The sequence below is a fragment of the Protomyctophum bolini genome (genome assembly GCF_963924005.1).
Source record: "Protomyctophum bolini genome assembly, chromosome: 11".
NCBI classification, from domain to species: Eukaryota; Metazoa; Chordata; class Actinopteri; order Myctophiformes; family Myctophidae; genus Protomyctophum; species Protomyctophum bolini.
The window spans coordinates 36,007,669-36,022,643 of record NC_137872.1 but is presented as its reverse complement, the minus strand read 5'-3'; the positions used below and the strand labels follow the sequence as shown (position 1 = coordinate 36,022,643).

General features: G+C 42.4%; 7 protein-coding genes across 7 annotated transcripts in view; 1 reads left to right on the top strand and 6 right to left on the bottom strand.

Moving 5' to 3' along the window:
- Positions 1-11,310, bottom strand: part of LOC308324708 (uncharacterized protein) — a gene marked incomplete at both ends in the record, with an annotated part of 50,072 nt that extends 38,762 nt beyond the window's left edge. The window contains one exon of the mRNA XM_080776949.1: positions 10,747-11,310. Within this exon, the coding sequence (XP_080633075.1) occupies positions 10,747-11,310 (564 nt within the window). The remainder of the gene's footprint in view (positions 1-10,746) is intronic.
- Positions 4,309-4,683, bottom strand: LOC308324723 (histone H2B-like; the record flags this gene model as incomplete). Its single annotated transcript, XM_080776964.1, has 1 exon — positions 4,309-4,683. One exon carries the CDS (start codon positions 4,681-4,683, stop codon positions 4,309-4,311), a length of 375 nt encoding a protein of 124 aa, XP_080633090.1.
- On the bottom strand, positions 5,723-6,106 carry LOC308324719 (histone H2A-like; the record flags this gene model as incomplete). The annotated part of the gene is made up of 1 exon (XM_080776960.1): positions 5,723-6,106. One exon carries the CDS (start codon positions 6,104-6,106, stop codon positions 5,723-5,725), a length of 384 nt encoding a protein of 127 aa, XP_080633086.1.
- LOC308324714 (histone H3.2) lies at positions 8,352-8,777 on the bottom strand (the record flags this gene model as incomplete). The annotated part of the gene is made up of 1 exon (XM_080776955.1): positions 8,352-8,777. One exon carries the CDS (start codon positions 8,775-8,777, stop codon positions 8,367-8,369), a length of 411 nt encoding a protein of 136 aa, XP_080633081.1. The 3' UTR covers positions 8,352-8,366.
- On the top strand, positions 9,719-10,102 carry LOC308324718 (histone H2A-like; the record flags this gene model as incomplete). The annotated part of the gene is made up of 1 exon (XM_080776959.1): positions 9,719-10,102. One exon carries the CDS (start codon positions 9,719-9,721, stop codon positions 10,100-10,102), a length of 384 nt encoding a protein of 127 aa, XP_080633085.1.
- A 1,641-nt stretch (positions 11,311-12,951) lies between the features above and the next one.
- LOC308324724 (histone H2B-like) lies at positions 12,952-13,411 on the bottom strand (the record flags this gene model as incomplete). Its single annotated transcript, XM_080776965.1, has 1 exon — positions 12,952-13,411. One exon carries the CDS (start codon positions 13,409-13,411, stop codon positions 13,037-13,039), a length of 375 nt encoding a protein of 124 aa, XP_080633091.1. The 3' UTR covers positions 12,952-13,036.
- Positions 13,412-14,663: 1,252 nt separating this feature from the next.
- LOC308324728 (histone H4) lies at positions 14,664-14,975 on the bottom strand (the record flags this gene model as incomplete). Its single annotated transcript, XM_080776968.1, has 1 exon — positions 14,664-14,975. The coding sequence occupies one exon, from the start codon at positions 14,973-14,975 to the stop codon at positions 14,664-14,666; it is 312 nt and encodes a 103-aa protein (XP_080633094.1).

Genomic DNA, 14,975 nt, shown 5'->3' with positions numbered 1-14,975 from the left:
TGGGTCTGACATTGTCTAGCATTGGAAACCCAAGTCTGTGGACTTTTAATGCTTGCTTTATTCATGCTCCCCTGTGATGTCATGGCAGCCAAGTCTGTGGACTTTTAATGCTTGCTTTATTCATGCTCCCCTGTGATGTCATGGCAGCCAAGTCTGTGGACTTTTAATGCTTGCTTTATTGATTGTTTGTCACTCTTTGATGAATTGAACAAGGTGGTCCACCTGGTTATTAAAGTGACTGGTTATTAAATTTGCTCTCTTCTGTTTAAATGTACTACTATTATGGTGATATTATAATATTATGGTGAAATTATATCAATGGAAAATAAACAGGCTAATGCATACCAATAAATATATAGTATTTAATGCTATAAAAAAAATGAAAATAGATTAGGCTCCTTCTTTATACTAATAGCATACAATTCATATTACCATAATTGGTTAGTATAGATTAAATATAGGAGGGGCGTAGAGGAATGGAGTTAATCAATGATAATATTTTATTTTTGGATATAAAATATAAATTATATATTTCCCCTCAAATATCTTAGTTTTACCAACATTGTTAATGTGAAATAGTTTCTATATGCTTATTTATTTAAATTGTGATAATTGCTATAGCTATTGGAGCTCTGGTGGTCCCAGACAGACAGGGGACGTAAAGAAGAAATTATGCCCGGGTAGAAGGCTTCATGACTGGGGGAGACTGGGGGGAGTGACTGGTGTTGACATCGCGGATCGTCTGACTCTGCCAAAACGGAACAGTTACCCTCCAAAAAAACACCTCCATTCAGTTTCATTGTAACTGAGATTTTCGATCATAATTCATATTTTTTTAATACCGTATTTAGCTATAACGAGTGCAAATGTTCGATGCTAATTGGCAGTGCTACTCTGCTACTACCATAGACCGCAGGGGAAAAAATGGCTACTCTGCACAAGAGAAGATTAGATTAGACCCCATCCCTCCCAGAGAAAATCCCATAGCCTGGAAGGACGATCGGCCTGGCTCGGCCAATGATTGAAGTTGAACGACTCGTTCGAGTGACTGGTGGGTCCGTGCCATAGAGTATGGTCCGTGCGGGAGATCCTATAGGGACATGACCGAAATGACCGAAATGAACGGATCATTTTAGTGAACGAACGAACGACCGATCCGTTCACTGAAAAGAACGAAAGTTCCCACCACTATTGAGTTCAACCTTATACTTGCGTACTCCATACCAGATCCCAAACTGGTCGAGTGGTTTGTATGGCTGCTCTTTTATTGAACAGTACCGTTTTAGGTACAGCTCCACATCATGATCTGAGACCCGGCCGGTCCAGAACTTGACTACAACGTTCACTGTCCCTATATTAACAGAGGATTCAATGGACCAGCCCGTCCATGTATCCTGCAGTTTGTCAGACTCATATTGCTCCAGGAAGCGACGGAGTGTCGACTCCTGGTAGAAACAAAGTTCGAACTCACGTCGGTTTGGCAAGGCAATAAAAGAGTAAATGTCCTTTGCACATACTAGGTTCGACTTGAACAAAAGCTCTTTGCCGACAAAATCCCTTGTCGGGAGCTCGGCCTCACCCGTGTATTTTAGCCTTGCCCAGTTATTGGAGAACTGGGAGGCAAACGAAGAAGCCATAGCTAGGGCATAGCTACTAGGGATCTTAACCTGCCATTTTGAGTGGTATAGTAGCTAAAGAAAATTTAAATACAATTAATTTCCTCCCTTCCCTCTTCCAGACATCGTTGCTTTAGCAGTAGTTCAAGAAGTGAATCCTGACATTTTGAGTAAAGCTGTAGATGGAGTCAGAAAACAGTTAAGTAACTCGGGTTTAAATAAGATATTTTAACTATTTCCTGAGCTGCAACTCCCCATGTGGTGTAGTTGGCTATATATCAATTCATAACGCCATGCTACACAGACTTCATTTTCAAAAGCTGAACACAGATTCAATGTTTTTTTATTGTTTTTTCCCTATGTCCAGATCTGAGGGTCTGTGTAAACAAACATTGAAGACAAATGTGAGGGTGCAAATTGTGACTTGCCAGAATGAGATTATGTATGAAAAACTTCACTTCACACATTTTTTTAATATATGAATCTTATTTGGGAGAAGGAGGCTTTTGGTTCGGTCTTACTTTATTCAGAAATAATAATTTAAATAAACTCAATCAATCACTCATGCATTCAGCTCCACCCTGTGGGGGAGGTCAGAGGCATCAGCCTACATCCAAACAGAAAAGCCCTATCTGGTTTAACAACTTTAAACACACTTTGCCACTCGATTTGCCATTCTCAACTTTCTTTTTATATAGCACATTTATCATGACCCAAGTCAACCCAAGTGCTGTACAGGTTAAAATAAAACAAAGAGCAAACAATGCAATATAAACAAACATCTAAAAAATACCCTCTATATTCAGCTATTAGTGTAGATTTGTCTTACACAAACATTACATTCTCATTGACAATGAATGGAGAATTTACATACCGGTATTTGTCTAAGCAAATTAAATTGGCTATTTTCGTCGCACACAAACATTACATTCCTAATGACAATGAATGGAGAATTTACGTCATGTGTCTGAGCAAATTGGCATAGTGTCTATTGTGTGTGTTTGCTACACCCACACAACTCTCCCCCTATGGGGGACGGGGTCTGCAGCTTTGGCACCGCCCAGTGCACTGCAGAGCAGTCTGCATTTTAAAGTACCGTATTTTATTGAATTTCCACAAATTACAAGGTATCACAATACATATCAAGCCTTGGAATTACAATAAAAAAACAGGCTGCTTGTCATCATATAAATACATTGAGGTACCGGTACATGCATATGTCATCAAAACAAAACATAAACATGTAGGCCTCAGAGTGTGCAAACAAATGGCACCATGCTTTGTGTGCCATGTGTGTCAACACCATCAAAACAAACCATTAAGTACAAACATTTAGGGGGTAAACATATTGCGACCGGGGGGCAAATCCGGATCCTCACATCAAAACACTGCTCACCTTACCATTCGGCCACTGATCCATGGTAGATTGAGGGCAAAGGTGTATACATATATACATTACAAAGATGACATTACATGGGCTATGTTAAAGTGACTATAGTGCTAATGTGGGCCAGTTTAAAAGCGGGTGCAGTCTCTTCTCCTCATCTGAGTTTTTCCTTCATTCACTTTCGTATCTTCATCCTAAGCAAAAAAATGTCCGGGCGAGGAAAATAAAGAAATAAAGGAAAAATGGGAGAATAAGTCATGTTACAGAACAACTCCTAATGACCAGACATTGAAAAAATAAAATAAAACACTAGTTAATTTTATATGGGGAACCACTAGAGAAGCTCTGTGCCCTATTTTAAAACCATGTATGGTGACTTAATGAATGTTTCTGCACAACCTAACACACACAAACACACGCACATATTAACTGTATATATGGTGATTTTGGGTGTGCCAGTACAGTAGTTACAGTACAGTAGAGGGACCCCCAAACGGTATATATGGTGATTTCGGGTGTGCCAGTACAGTAGTTACAGTACAGTGCAGGACCCCCAAACGGTAACTGTCATTTCTCAACCGTTTTTATTTGTGTTTTTCTGGACATTTTATAAGTTATAACTCTGTTTTATATAATAACACAGTCCTCCTATGAGACACAGAAGGAAAAAAATGTGGTATTTTATCATGATCATTAGTGAGCACAAATTATATGAAGATAGGTTGAAAAGTGGTCAGTTTAAGTTGAAATGAACATGTGCAAACAGACAGTCAGTCTGTCTGCACTCCCTGCCTTCCCCCTGTCACAAGGACACCTTTTGTTCCCCCTGGCTACTGGTATTGTAGTAATATAGTTGGCATAACTGACATTTTTAACCTAGTTTCTGATATGTTGTAGTCATCCCTTTTTTAAATAGGTTGTTGAAATAAAAAAGTATAATTCTGATTACCCTTACCTGTAGTTTTAAGTGATTAAAGTATTCTGCTTTGAGCCTAAATAAATTATTACATTTTTGTACTGGAAAAACACGTCTCTGCTCCTTATGTAAACCTGTTGGGTATTATGTGTTATCATATATTCTCTGGGTGAAACTCCCAGAGTGGCGTAGTCTGGTGTTCTGTGTCCGGGCCTTAGTGCCCTGGTCACAAGTACATGTCATCGGAGCACGCTTACTCACATAGTCTTACGATGACTGACCAGATTTAACGCAGTCTTAGAAATTTGTTTCTAGGATTTGGATACTCTTTGTTGGAAAAGATGGGTGGTCCTTAAAAGGACCGTTGTGTTTAGAGCAGACAGAACAGTTTACTTGGAGCTGGTGTACTTGGTCACAGCCTTGGTGCCTTCAGACACGGCGTGCTTGGCCAGCTCACCAGGGAGCAGCAGGCGAACGGCAGTCTGAATCTCCCTGGATGAGATGGTGCGGCGCTTGTTGTAGTGAGCCAGTTTGGAGGCTTCACCGGCGATGCGCTCAAAGATGTCGTTGACGAAGGAGTTCATGATGCCCATGGCCTTGGAAGAGATACCGGTGTCGGGGTGGACCTGCTTCAGGACCTTGTATACGTAGATGGCATAACTCTCCTTCCTGGACTTTCTGCGCTTCTTGCCGCCCTTTGCTGCGGTCTTGGTGACGGCTTTCTTAGAGCCCTTCTTGGGCGCTGGTTTCGCTACTTCAGGCATGGTTCTCTCTGTGGGTTGAAGAAAAGAAGTGAGTATTTCTCGACGTTGCACCATTATTTATACAAAGCCAACGCAAATTAAGTGTGCTACTTCCAGCATCTGATTGGCTTCTGCTGCAACTGCTCATGTGACCCACAGAGGGAGGTGTCTCAACACTGTCTTTGTTTCTGAATAATGTTCTCCCGTCTGCCTGATCTATCTCTCTCTTTCCAAGAGTTTATCCAAATAATTTAAGCAAATGGCCAAAAAGTGGCCATTACAGACTGTCCGCTAACCAGTTTTGTCCAGGTCAGTCATATGACATTAGTGTGAATAACAGTGCGACTGCGAAGACTACTTGCAAATTAGGTAAAGTAATGGGCAGTTTAATTCATAAGCAACAAAATGACTGCTGTAAATTATGTCCAGGTTATGGTATGGTATGGTATGACCAAGCTTGTGAAAATCTAGAATCATATTGCATTAGCTCCACTACACTAACAATGTGTATGCAGTTAAAATCTTCCACTACACTAACAATGTGTATGCAGTTAAAATCTTAATTGTATTAAAAGGTGTTTCAAGTTGTGAATACATGATTACCGGTAAATATAACTGCAGCTGTATAGTGATTGAGTTGACTCAGACTGCATTCAACTACTCAGGGAAATGTGGGTGTCATAGCAAGACAAACTGCATTGAAGTACTTAGACGTGTATCATCTCGTACAGTAGTAAGCATGGCGCAGGATCAATGCAAAATCAAAACACAAACCTGACTTTTATACTATTACCATGTATTTTGACCCTCAGCTTTTAGTGTAGATTCTTGTCCTGACAAATTAAATGCCATTGACAATGGATAATTTACGTAATGTAGAAGAGGAAATCGGCTATTTATTCCTAAAACAGTTATGCCATTGGATGGAGCACAATTAGAGCACCCCTCACTTCACACAGGTGTGATAATACTAAACTTAGATTGGAAATTACTCTTTATATTAGAAGGATTGGGTGGCTCTTAAAAGAGCCTTTTTTGGATTTGTTCGGTCGAAGCTGATCTATTTCTTGGAGGCTTTCTCTGTCTTCTTGGGGAGCAGAACCGCCTGGATGTTGGGCAGCACACCACCCTGAGCGATGGTCACTCCACCCAGCAGTTTGTTGAGCTCCTCGTCGTTGCGGACAGCCAGCTGGAGGTGACGGGGGATGATACGAGTCTTCTTGTTGTCACGAGCAGCGTTACCAGCCAACTCCAGGATCTCAGCAGTGAGATACTCGAGCACCGCAGCGAGGTACACTGGAGCTCCGGCACCGACTCTCTGGGCATAGTTGCCTTTACGCAGCAGTCTGTGGACACGGCCGACGGGGAACTGGAGCCCGGCACGGGATGAGCGGGTCTTAGCCTTCGCCCTGGCCTTACCTCCGGTCTTCCCTCTTCCACTCATGATGACGTTTTATTTCTGAAGTAATATCTCAGAGAAATGTGAGGAAACAGAGGCGCGTGAGAGCTTTTATATCTTCAACAAACACAGCCTAGTACTAATCTCTGTGTGCGGCTGTGCGCCCCACCAATGAATGAGAGCGAGTGTGTATGAACTCCCCTCCAATCAGACCTAGTGGCTGAACGGCTCCTCCCAAAGAAGGATGTTCCTGACCAGAAACGGCGTTTCAGACCCTCACCCAACAGTGGCAAGAACAAAGCAGCCCACTTTGAAATCAGAAGCATCAGTTTATAAACTCACTTTATAATTATATACACCATATGATGTGGTCGTAAATAATTCTAAGCACTAGGCAATCAATATATTTAGCCTACAGTGTCACTCACGTTCCATTGCTTGCAGTGCCTAAAGGGTCATACATAGTCTGGAGTCTCAGTGGTTAGGTGACCACCAAACTACAACATGAAGTCACGAGCCGCGGTGAAGAGCAAACCACCGCTCCAGCCCTTCACTCTGTTTTTATTTCAACTCTGGTGGTCAGCTCACCACCGGAGCGGTGGTCACCTCACCACCAAAAAATTTCAGGGGGTGAGGTGACCACCGGCCTCTTCATAGTCTGGATTTTCGGTGGTGAGGTGACCAAAAGTGAGTAAAAACAGAGAAAAGGGCTGGAGCGGTGGCGGTGGTTTGCTCTTCACCGCAGCTCGTGACGTCATGTTGTAGTTCGGTGGTCCACCGAAAATCCAGATTATGTATGAGCCTTAAAAAGTGCAAGACACATTTTAGTTTAGTCCACATTCCACAATCAACCCTTCTGTGCAGCAAAAGCACAGAAGTGTCCAACATTGAAGACAGGAGATATGTACTTATTGTTATCCTTATACACCGGAGTTCACTGGAAACTACTATTATTACAACACTACTATTATTACAAACAACAAGGAGATTCCTGACTACTGATCAATCAGAGGAGGACAGCAACACACATACACACTCACAGCTTTACATACAAGTCCATCCCATGTAATTAGAATATTTTGTACAAGTTCATTATCTTCCATAATATAATTCAAAAAGTGAAACTTTCATATATTCTCAATTCATTGTGCATAAAGTGAAGTATTTAAAACTTTTTGTTTTAATCTTGATTATGATGTACCGCTCAAAAAATCCTATCCCAATTAATTAGAATATTGTATGAGATGAGAATACTTGGTCTGGGCTACTTTTGAACAAATAATTTCATCAATGGGGCGTGGCATGGAGGTGATCAGCCAGTGGCACTGTTGATGGGTTATGGAAGCCCAGGTTTGCTTTGATAACAGCCATAATTAATTTGTATTCAGTCTTTTGTCTCACACCTTCCTCTTGACAATACAACCTAGATTCTGGCTGGCTGGTCAGTTAAGCACAGTAATAATATGGTCAGTACACCAGTTACTAGTAGTTTTGGCTCTGTGGGCAGGTGCCAAATCGAGCTGGAAAGGAAAATTAAAACTACTGTAATGAAGTAATTGTAAATTTGATTAAGTGTCCTACATATATCAGTCACTTCACACTGAAGTCAACACAGCCATCTACCACCATTTATAATAGTTCTGCCATGGCATCATTGTCATGTCTGTGTTGCTGAACAGTGCAAAACAGAGACAGATTTAAGTCATTTTCCACACTCAGCTCCCCCCAGGCCTTCCTAAATGGATAGGTGCTGTATGTGTGAATCGCCCACATGGATAATATAACTCCCTATAACTTCATAATACATGTTGAGTAATCACTGAGTGCTTGCCTTGCATGTGTCATCAGTGTGTGAAACACACTCTCTCTTCTGCACTGAAACTTCTTTAATAAAACTATTTGTATAGCACCTTTCATGAGGATGAAATGCAGCTCAATGTACTTTACAGAGAAAGAAAGAAAGAAAGACAGCAAAAGGCATAAAACATTAAAATGATAGCAGTGAATAAGTAAATAAAGCTGCTTCAGCATTTTTTACTTGTGTATGTCATGTCTTAACTACTTAGTTATGTGTGGTAATTTCTTGCATTTCCAATGCCTCTTCCTGAATGTGAGTGATTAAAATCACAATTTAATCATTGGTTAATTTCAGTGAGATGTATTATAATACCGGTAGTTATAGTTCTGATTCAAAGAGAAAAGTACTTGCATGACTCCAGTGTCTAAAGGAATAATTGCTCTCCAAATAACGCATTTGGTGGCTCTTAAAAGAGCCGTTTTGGGGTTGTGGCAGTGACAGATTAGTTTAAGCACGTTCTCCGCGGATACGACGGGCAAGCTGGATGTCTTTGGGCATGATGGTCACCCTCTTGGCGTGGATAGCGCACAGGTTGGTGTCCTCAAACAAACCGACCAGATAAGCCTCGGCTGACTCCTGGAGAGCCATGACGGCGGAGCTCTGAAAGCGCAGATCGGTCTTAAAGTCCTGGGCGATCTCCCTCACGAGGCGCTGGAATGGGAGCTTGCGGATCAGCAGCTCGGTAGATTTCTGGTAACGACGGATCTCCCTCAGAGCCACTGTACCGGGACGGTAACGGTGAGGCTTCTTCACTCCACCAGTTGCCGGCGCGCTCTTACGAGCTGCCTTGGTAGCGAGCTGCTTCCTGGGAGCTTTGCCACCGGTGGACTTACGAGCGGTCTGCTTGGTTCTTGCCATTGTATCTTGTTCTCTTCTAAAGAAGTTGAGAATAGAATGCTTATTGCAGCGCAAACTGCTGCTTTTATTTCATTTCTGAGACGCCGTTTGTTCTCTGATTGGTCAATGGTGAGGGACCTCCTTGTTTGGGGAGGTACCATGCATCACTGGCACCGATTGGAAGGAAACTCTTACAAAAGTCCAAGTAATAAATACTGTGGACTGAACAAAGAAAATACTTTGCTCTGTTGTATGATATGGAGCAAATAAATACAATTGCTCTGTTGTATGATATGGAGCAAATAAATAAAATTTCTACTTGTGACGAAATGACACAGGGATGTTTTATACTAGTGTATACGAAAGTAGGGATCGTAACGAAATAATTAACATCGAATTCACATGATATCTACACAGCATATTCATGTGGTTAAACTTCCAATATGTGGACATGACGGTGCTTTGCTGCACTGAAGTGTTGATTGTTGACGAGAACTGTGCATTGAACTTCAATATAGGAACTGGAATGCATGCAATGTGACACTAAAAATGTAGGCTAAATGTATGATTTCATACAAATTATTACTACCACATAATATGGTGTATAACTATGCTTACTTAAAAGACACAGTCAACGACAGTCATTATTACGAGAGGTCAGGAACAGTTGATTCTTGTCATTTTCTATCTCTGTAAAGTTAATAAATGAGTTGTAACAAAAAGGGCGCAAACTGCTGCTCTCTGGTCAAGAACCTCCTTTTTGGGAGGACTGATTAGTTGGACGCTCATACACACGCTCAGCCCGCGCTCTCATCCGTTTCTATGATTGGTGGGGCGCACACCCGCACATAAGTAACTAATAAGTACTATACTCTGTGTTGTTGAAGATATAAATCGTCTCGCGCGCCTCTCCTCCAACACATTTCTTCTATATTCAACTGTAGAAATAAAGCTATATCAAAATGAGTGGCCGAGGAAAAACCGGAGGAAAGGCCAGGGCGAAGGCAAAGACCCGCTCATCTCGTGCCGGGCTCCAGTTCCCCGTGGGTCGTGTCCACAGGCTGCTGCGTAAAGGAAACTATGCCCAGAGAGTGGGCGCCGGAGCGCCAGTGTACCTCGCTGCGGTGCTCGAGTATCTCACCGCTGAGATCCTGGAGTTGGCTGGAAACGCTGCTCGTGACAACAAGAAGACTCGTATCATCCCCCGTCATCTCCAGCTGGCCGTCCGCAACGACGAGGAGCTCAACAAACTGCTGGGTGGAGTGACCATCGCTCAGGGCGGTGTGCTGCCCAACATCCAGGCTGTTCTGCTCCCCAAGAAGACCGAGAAAGCCGCGAAGAAATAAATACTTCATTCTGTTAACGAACTCCACAAAGGCTCTTTTAAGAGCCACCCACTATTTCCATATAAAGAGCCTTCCATTTCACCCGGCTGAACACAAGCCTGCTTTTGATTATGCTCCGTTATGTTATACAACTAGCCAATTACTATTAAGTAATATACCCAATTAATGTCTCACATTTATAACGTTAAGTCCGGCTATACAATTGTAGTGTACCGGTACTATATTAACTGAATTCAATCACGTACCATGTTGATTAATTTTAGTGTGTAGTTTTGCTTTCATTGAAGCTTTTTGCTGCACTGTAGTCTGGCAATGCAAATAATGCATTTCAATACCGTGCCTTCTGATTCTGTTGGACAACGAAAGATAATTACTATTAAGACTCATGAAGGTATTCGTGCAGAGAACGACGAAAAATGATTTCCACATTGCCTAGTTGAGCAAATAGAATAAACATATATTGTAGATGTGTAATAATACACTATCATTACATTATACTATATTGAGGAATTATCTTTAAATGAAGTTGTGTGTGGCTCTTAAAAGAGCCTTTGTGGGTTAAAACGTGCTGTTGTGTTGAATGTGGATGTTTATTTCTTCTTCGAAGCTGCCTTCTTGGGTTTCGCCGCCTTGGGCTTTGCTACTTTCTTTGCTGGTGCCTTCTTAGCGGCGACGGGCTTCGTCACCTTCTTGGGACTCTTTGTCGCCTTCTTGGGGCTCTTAGCTACAGCTTTCTTTGCGGCGGCAGGCTTCTTTACCTTCTTGGGAGATTTCTTAGCGGCTGCGGGCTTCTTGGCTGCAACCTTCTTGGGGGATTTCTTAGCCGCGACGGGTTTCTTGACTGCCGGCTTCTTGGGTTTGGCTACCTTCTTAGCGGGTTTCTTTGCCTTCACTTCGGTTTTCTTGTTGAGCTTGAAGGATCCAGCAGCACCGGTACCCTTGGTCTGCAGGAGGGTGCCCTTTGCTACCAGGCTCTTCACAGCAGCCTTGACACGGCTGTTTTTCTTCTCCACGTCGTAGCCACCGGCGGCCAGAGCCTTCTTGAGTGCGGCAAGAGACACACCGCTCCTCTCCTTGGAAGCGGTCACAGCCTTGATGATGAGGTCCTGGGCGCTGGGACCGGCGGCGATCTTGGGTTTTGCGGCGGCCTTCTTCTTGGCGGCTTTAGCCGGGGAGGCGGCTGCTGGAGCTGGGGCGACTTCTGCCATTCTCTTGAAGTTCGTATTTCAGTTGCACTGAACTAAACTCTCTGCGTAGTCAGAGTGATGATGAAGCAGAGGAGGAGTGGGTGGAACTTAAAGGATGTGTGAGAACCATGTAGACTCAACCCACTAGGTCAGTGCTCTGTCTGCTGCAGAATAGTGGAACACTTGTGTTTTCTCTACAACTAAAAACCAAATAAAACACAGACAAATTGAAGTATTAAAGTAAAACAACAAATGGAGCATATAGCAGACTAGTTTTGCATTATAATTAAACCATGTGGAGCCCCGAGGCCTCCTGCGTTTTGTAATGAGACGTTTAAAACATCACATATACACACGTACATGGAGAGTTGTTCATCAACTTTCCTCTATCATTTGACTTTTAAAATAGTTTCACATACAATTCCCTGAGCAATATTCACTGCACAGCAAGGTGAGATGTCTGGCAATGTTATAAAAGTAAAATAAGTCATCTGTATCAATGTGTTTGTTTTAAAAATCAAAACTTTTCAGTGTCTGCAAACACAACCATGGACCTGTGACATGGTGACTTATGAGAGGACACTTGTGGTCGTTTATTTAGCTCTCTAAGTGTTGTCTTGTTATTAATTGTAATACATCTGACATGTTTCAGTTCATTTCACATGTCATTTCACATTTATTCAAGAATGGCCAATTGAGCAATCTTCACTTTTTCAATGTACATGGGCCTGCATAGGTAAAGGCACACTTATCCTCAGATTGCATGATATATGTTTGTATTGGTCAAAGGAAATACAGCATTGTGTGAGTGTAGATTACTTGTGTGTTTTACTAGTAAAACCAAATTGCCAGTATTAAGCAGCCTTTTTTTATAGATCAAAAATAGTAGATACATATAGAACATTGATATGTTTTGTTTTCTCGTTTTGTTGTTGTCTTCCTGTGAAGACTTTGTGTTCCTGTTAACTGTATTGTCCTGTCTGTCTTTGTTTTTGTTTTATGTTATGTTTGTTTTTGTTTAGTTTTCTTGTTTTTTTCCCCCTTCTGTTTGCTTTGTTGTATTATTTTACCTATGAAAGCCATTTATTTGTTAGAAGGGTAGGCACTATAAGCTTAGGCTTCAGCCTAAACCTTTTTGGTCAATGTTTCTTTTGCAAAAAAAAGCAGGCACTGTATTGATTTGTTTTAATGATCAAATAAAATAAACCCTACTCTACCTTCAAATGCATTGCAAAGGCATATGCTGTGTTAGGATGCCGAGTTTATCCACACACCATAAACGAGTGGTTATCAAAGTGCCAACTGGGTCTCCCCAGCCAAATAAGGTAACTTTAAGCAGTTGATGTGTTATACTTTGGTTATTCGACTTGAAAGAGGGGCTTTGTCTATTCGAAAATAGCCATTATACAAGGTCACATCAAGCTACAATGTGTGAGCTTGTAGATCAGTGAGAAAGACAGACAATTTATGGTGGGGTCCCTGTCAGAATCTCATTTCAGATGGGGGTCTGTGGGCAAATGCATCAGTGTCAGAATCGTACAAATCTTTATGGCTACTATATACGCACAATAATTGACACTAGTCTCATATACACAAAAAAAAGTTGCACACCACTGACCTAACTGGTCAGGCTCTGCAATAGCTATTAGTTGGTCACTTGCCAATTATAGTATCTGGATAAACTCAGTTAGGGAAAAAAATGGGTGGTCCTTAAAAGGACCGTTGTTTTTAGAGCAGACAGAACAGTTTACTTGGAGCTGGTGTACTTGGTGACAGCCTTGGTGCCTTCAGACACGGCGTGCTTAGCTAGCTCACCGGGGAGCAGCAGGCGGACAGCAGTCTGAATCTCCCTGGATGAGATGGTGGACCGCTTGTTGTAGTGAGCCAGTTTGGAAGCCTCACCGGCGATGCGCTCAAAGATGTCGTTGACGAAGGAGTTCATGATTCCCATGGCCTTGGAAGAGACACCGGTGTCAGGGTGGACCTGCTTCAGGACCTTGTAAATGTAGATGGCGTAGCTCTCCTTCCTGGACTTTCTGCGCTTCTTGCCGCCCTTTGCTGCGGTCTTGCTCACGGCTTTCTTAGAGCCCTTCTTGGGCGCTGGCTTGGCAACTTCAGGCATGGTTCTTGAATCTTTCTTTCTCAATGGATTGAAGTAAAGAAGTGAAGTATACTCTGCGTTGAACCATTATTTATACCAAGCCAAAGCAAATTAAGTATGCGACTCCCAGCACATGATTGGCTTCAGCTGTCACTGCTCACGTGAACCACAGAGGGAGGTGTCTCACACTGCTTATTTCTGCATCATGTTCTCCCGCCTGCTGCATGCATGCCTGATATATTTTCCCTCTACTAGGGTAGGGATGTAATTATGATAATAAACACATTTAATTAATAGCTCTTTTCGACGCTCTAATGTAAACCCACGTGTAACACACTTTCTATAGTCAGTCCACTTACTGCCGTCAATTCAAGTCTATTTGCTACTAATCCGAGATGATATTTCTAATGGCCCATGTCCCTGACCAGTCACAAAGCAATCAATATTTGCATTTCATTATGTTCATGATTCAAGCTGGAGTGAGTGGGTCGCTGACTCCAAGCACAAACTTAAAGCATTGTGTAATTTTGTGATAGGAATTTAGTACAGTTCCATATTATGTTAGGATTCCTGTTTTTTTATCCAGGCGACCCGGGTTCGACTCCCGGTATGGGAACTTGATCAATACTGGCAAGTGGGTGTGAATTTACAACCATTTAAGCACCAATGGACAGCGGTTTCTCCATCTTAACCTTGACTATAACGCATCTTATAACAATTACATTTATATTACACATTCGCTTGGAATTTGTCTATCTTGCTGGAAGTTAAATGTGCAAAGTGAGTTTTTACACCCTGGATTTTTGGCAGTATAATCTTCAAACGTGTAATGGTAATCTTTGGCCACTCAGATAATAGCCAAATGGCATTGCTCACGCCTCCAGGTCTTTAGTTTACTCAAATTAGGGATTAAGACCAGGTACTTAAAACACGCAAAATACAGCCTTGAGTGCGCGTTCGGAAATAGCGCACTGTGCAATGGAACTGAAACTGAAGACGAGTGCATGCGCTCCGGTATTCCCGACATGTCTTGGCTGGATGTTTAGGGGATCAAAAGGTTACTGTAGAAGTTATACAAATTACAGTAAGACCTTTAAATGTGGAACTATGATGTAACTACGGGATTTTATTCAGACATAACCACTGTCAGTTCATGAATCATGGCCCATATGCTAACGTGTGTTCATATGAAAGAATGGAATAAACTCTGTAAAGAAAATGTGGGCGGCTCTTAAAAGAGCCTTTGGGTTGTTGGTAGATCAAGTCAGCGTTGTTAACCTCCGAAGCCGTACAGAGTGCGGCCCTGTCTCTTCAGAGCATAGACAACATCCATGGCGGTCACGGTCTTTCTTTTGGCGTGCTCGGTGTAGGTGACGGCGTCACGGATCACGTTCTCCAGGAAAACCTTGAGGACACCGCGGGTCTCCTCGTAGATCAGACCGGAGATACGCTTCACACCGCCACGGCGAGCCAGACGGCGGATGGCAGGCTTGGTGATTCCCTGGATGTTATCACGAAGCACTTTGCGGTGACGCTTGGCGCCTCCTTTTCCAAGACCCTTTCCTCCTTTTCCGCGGCCTGACAT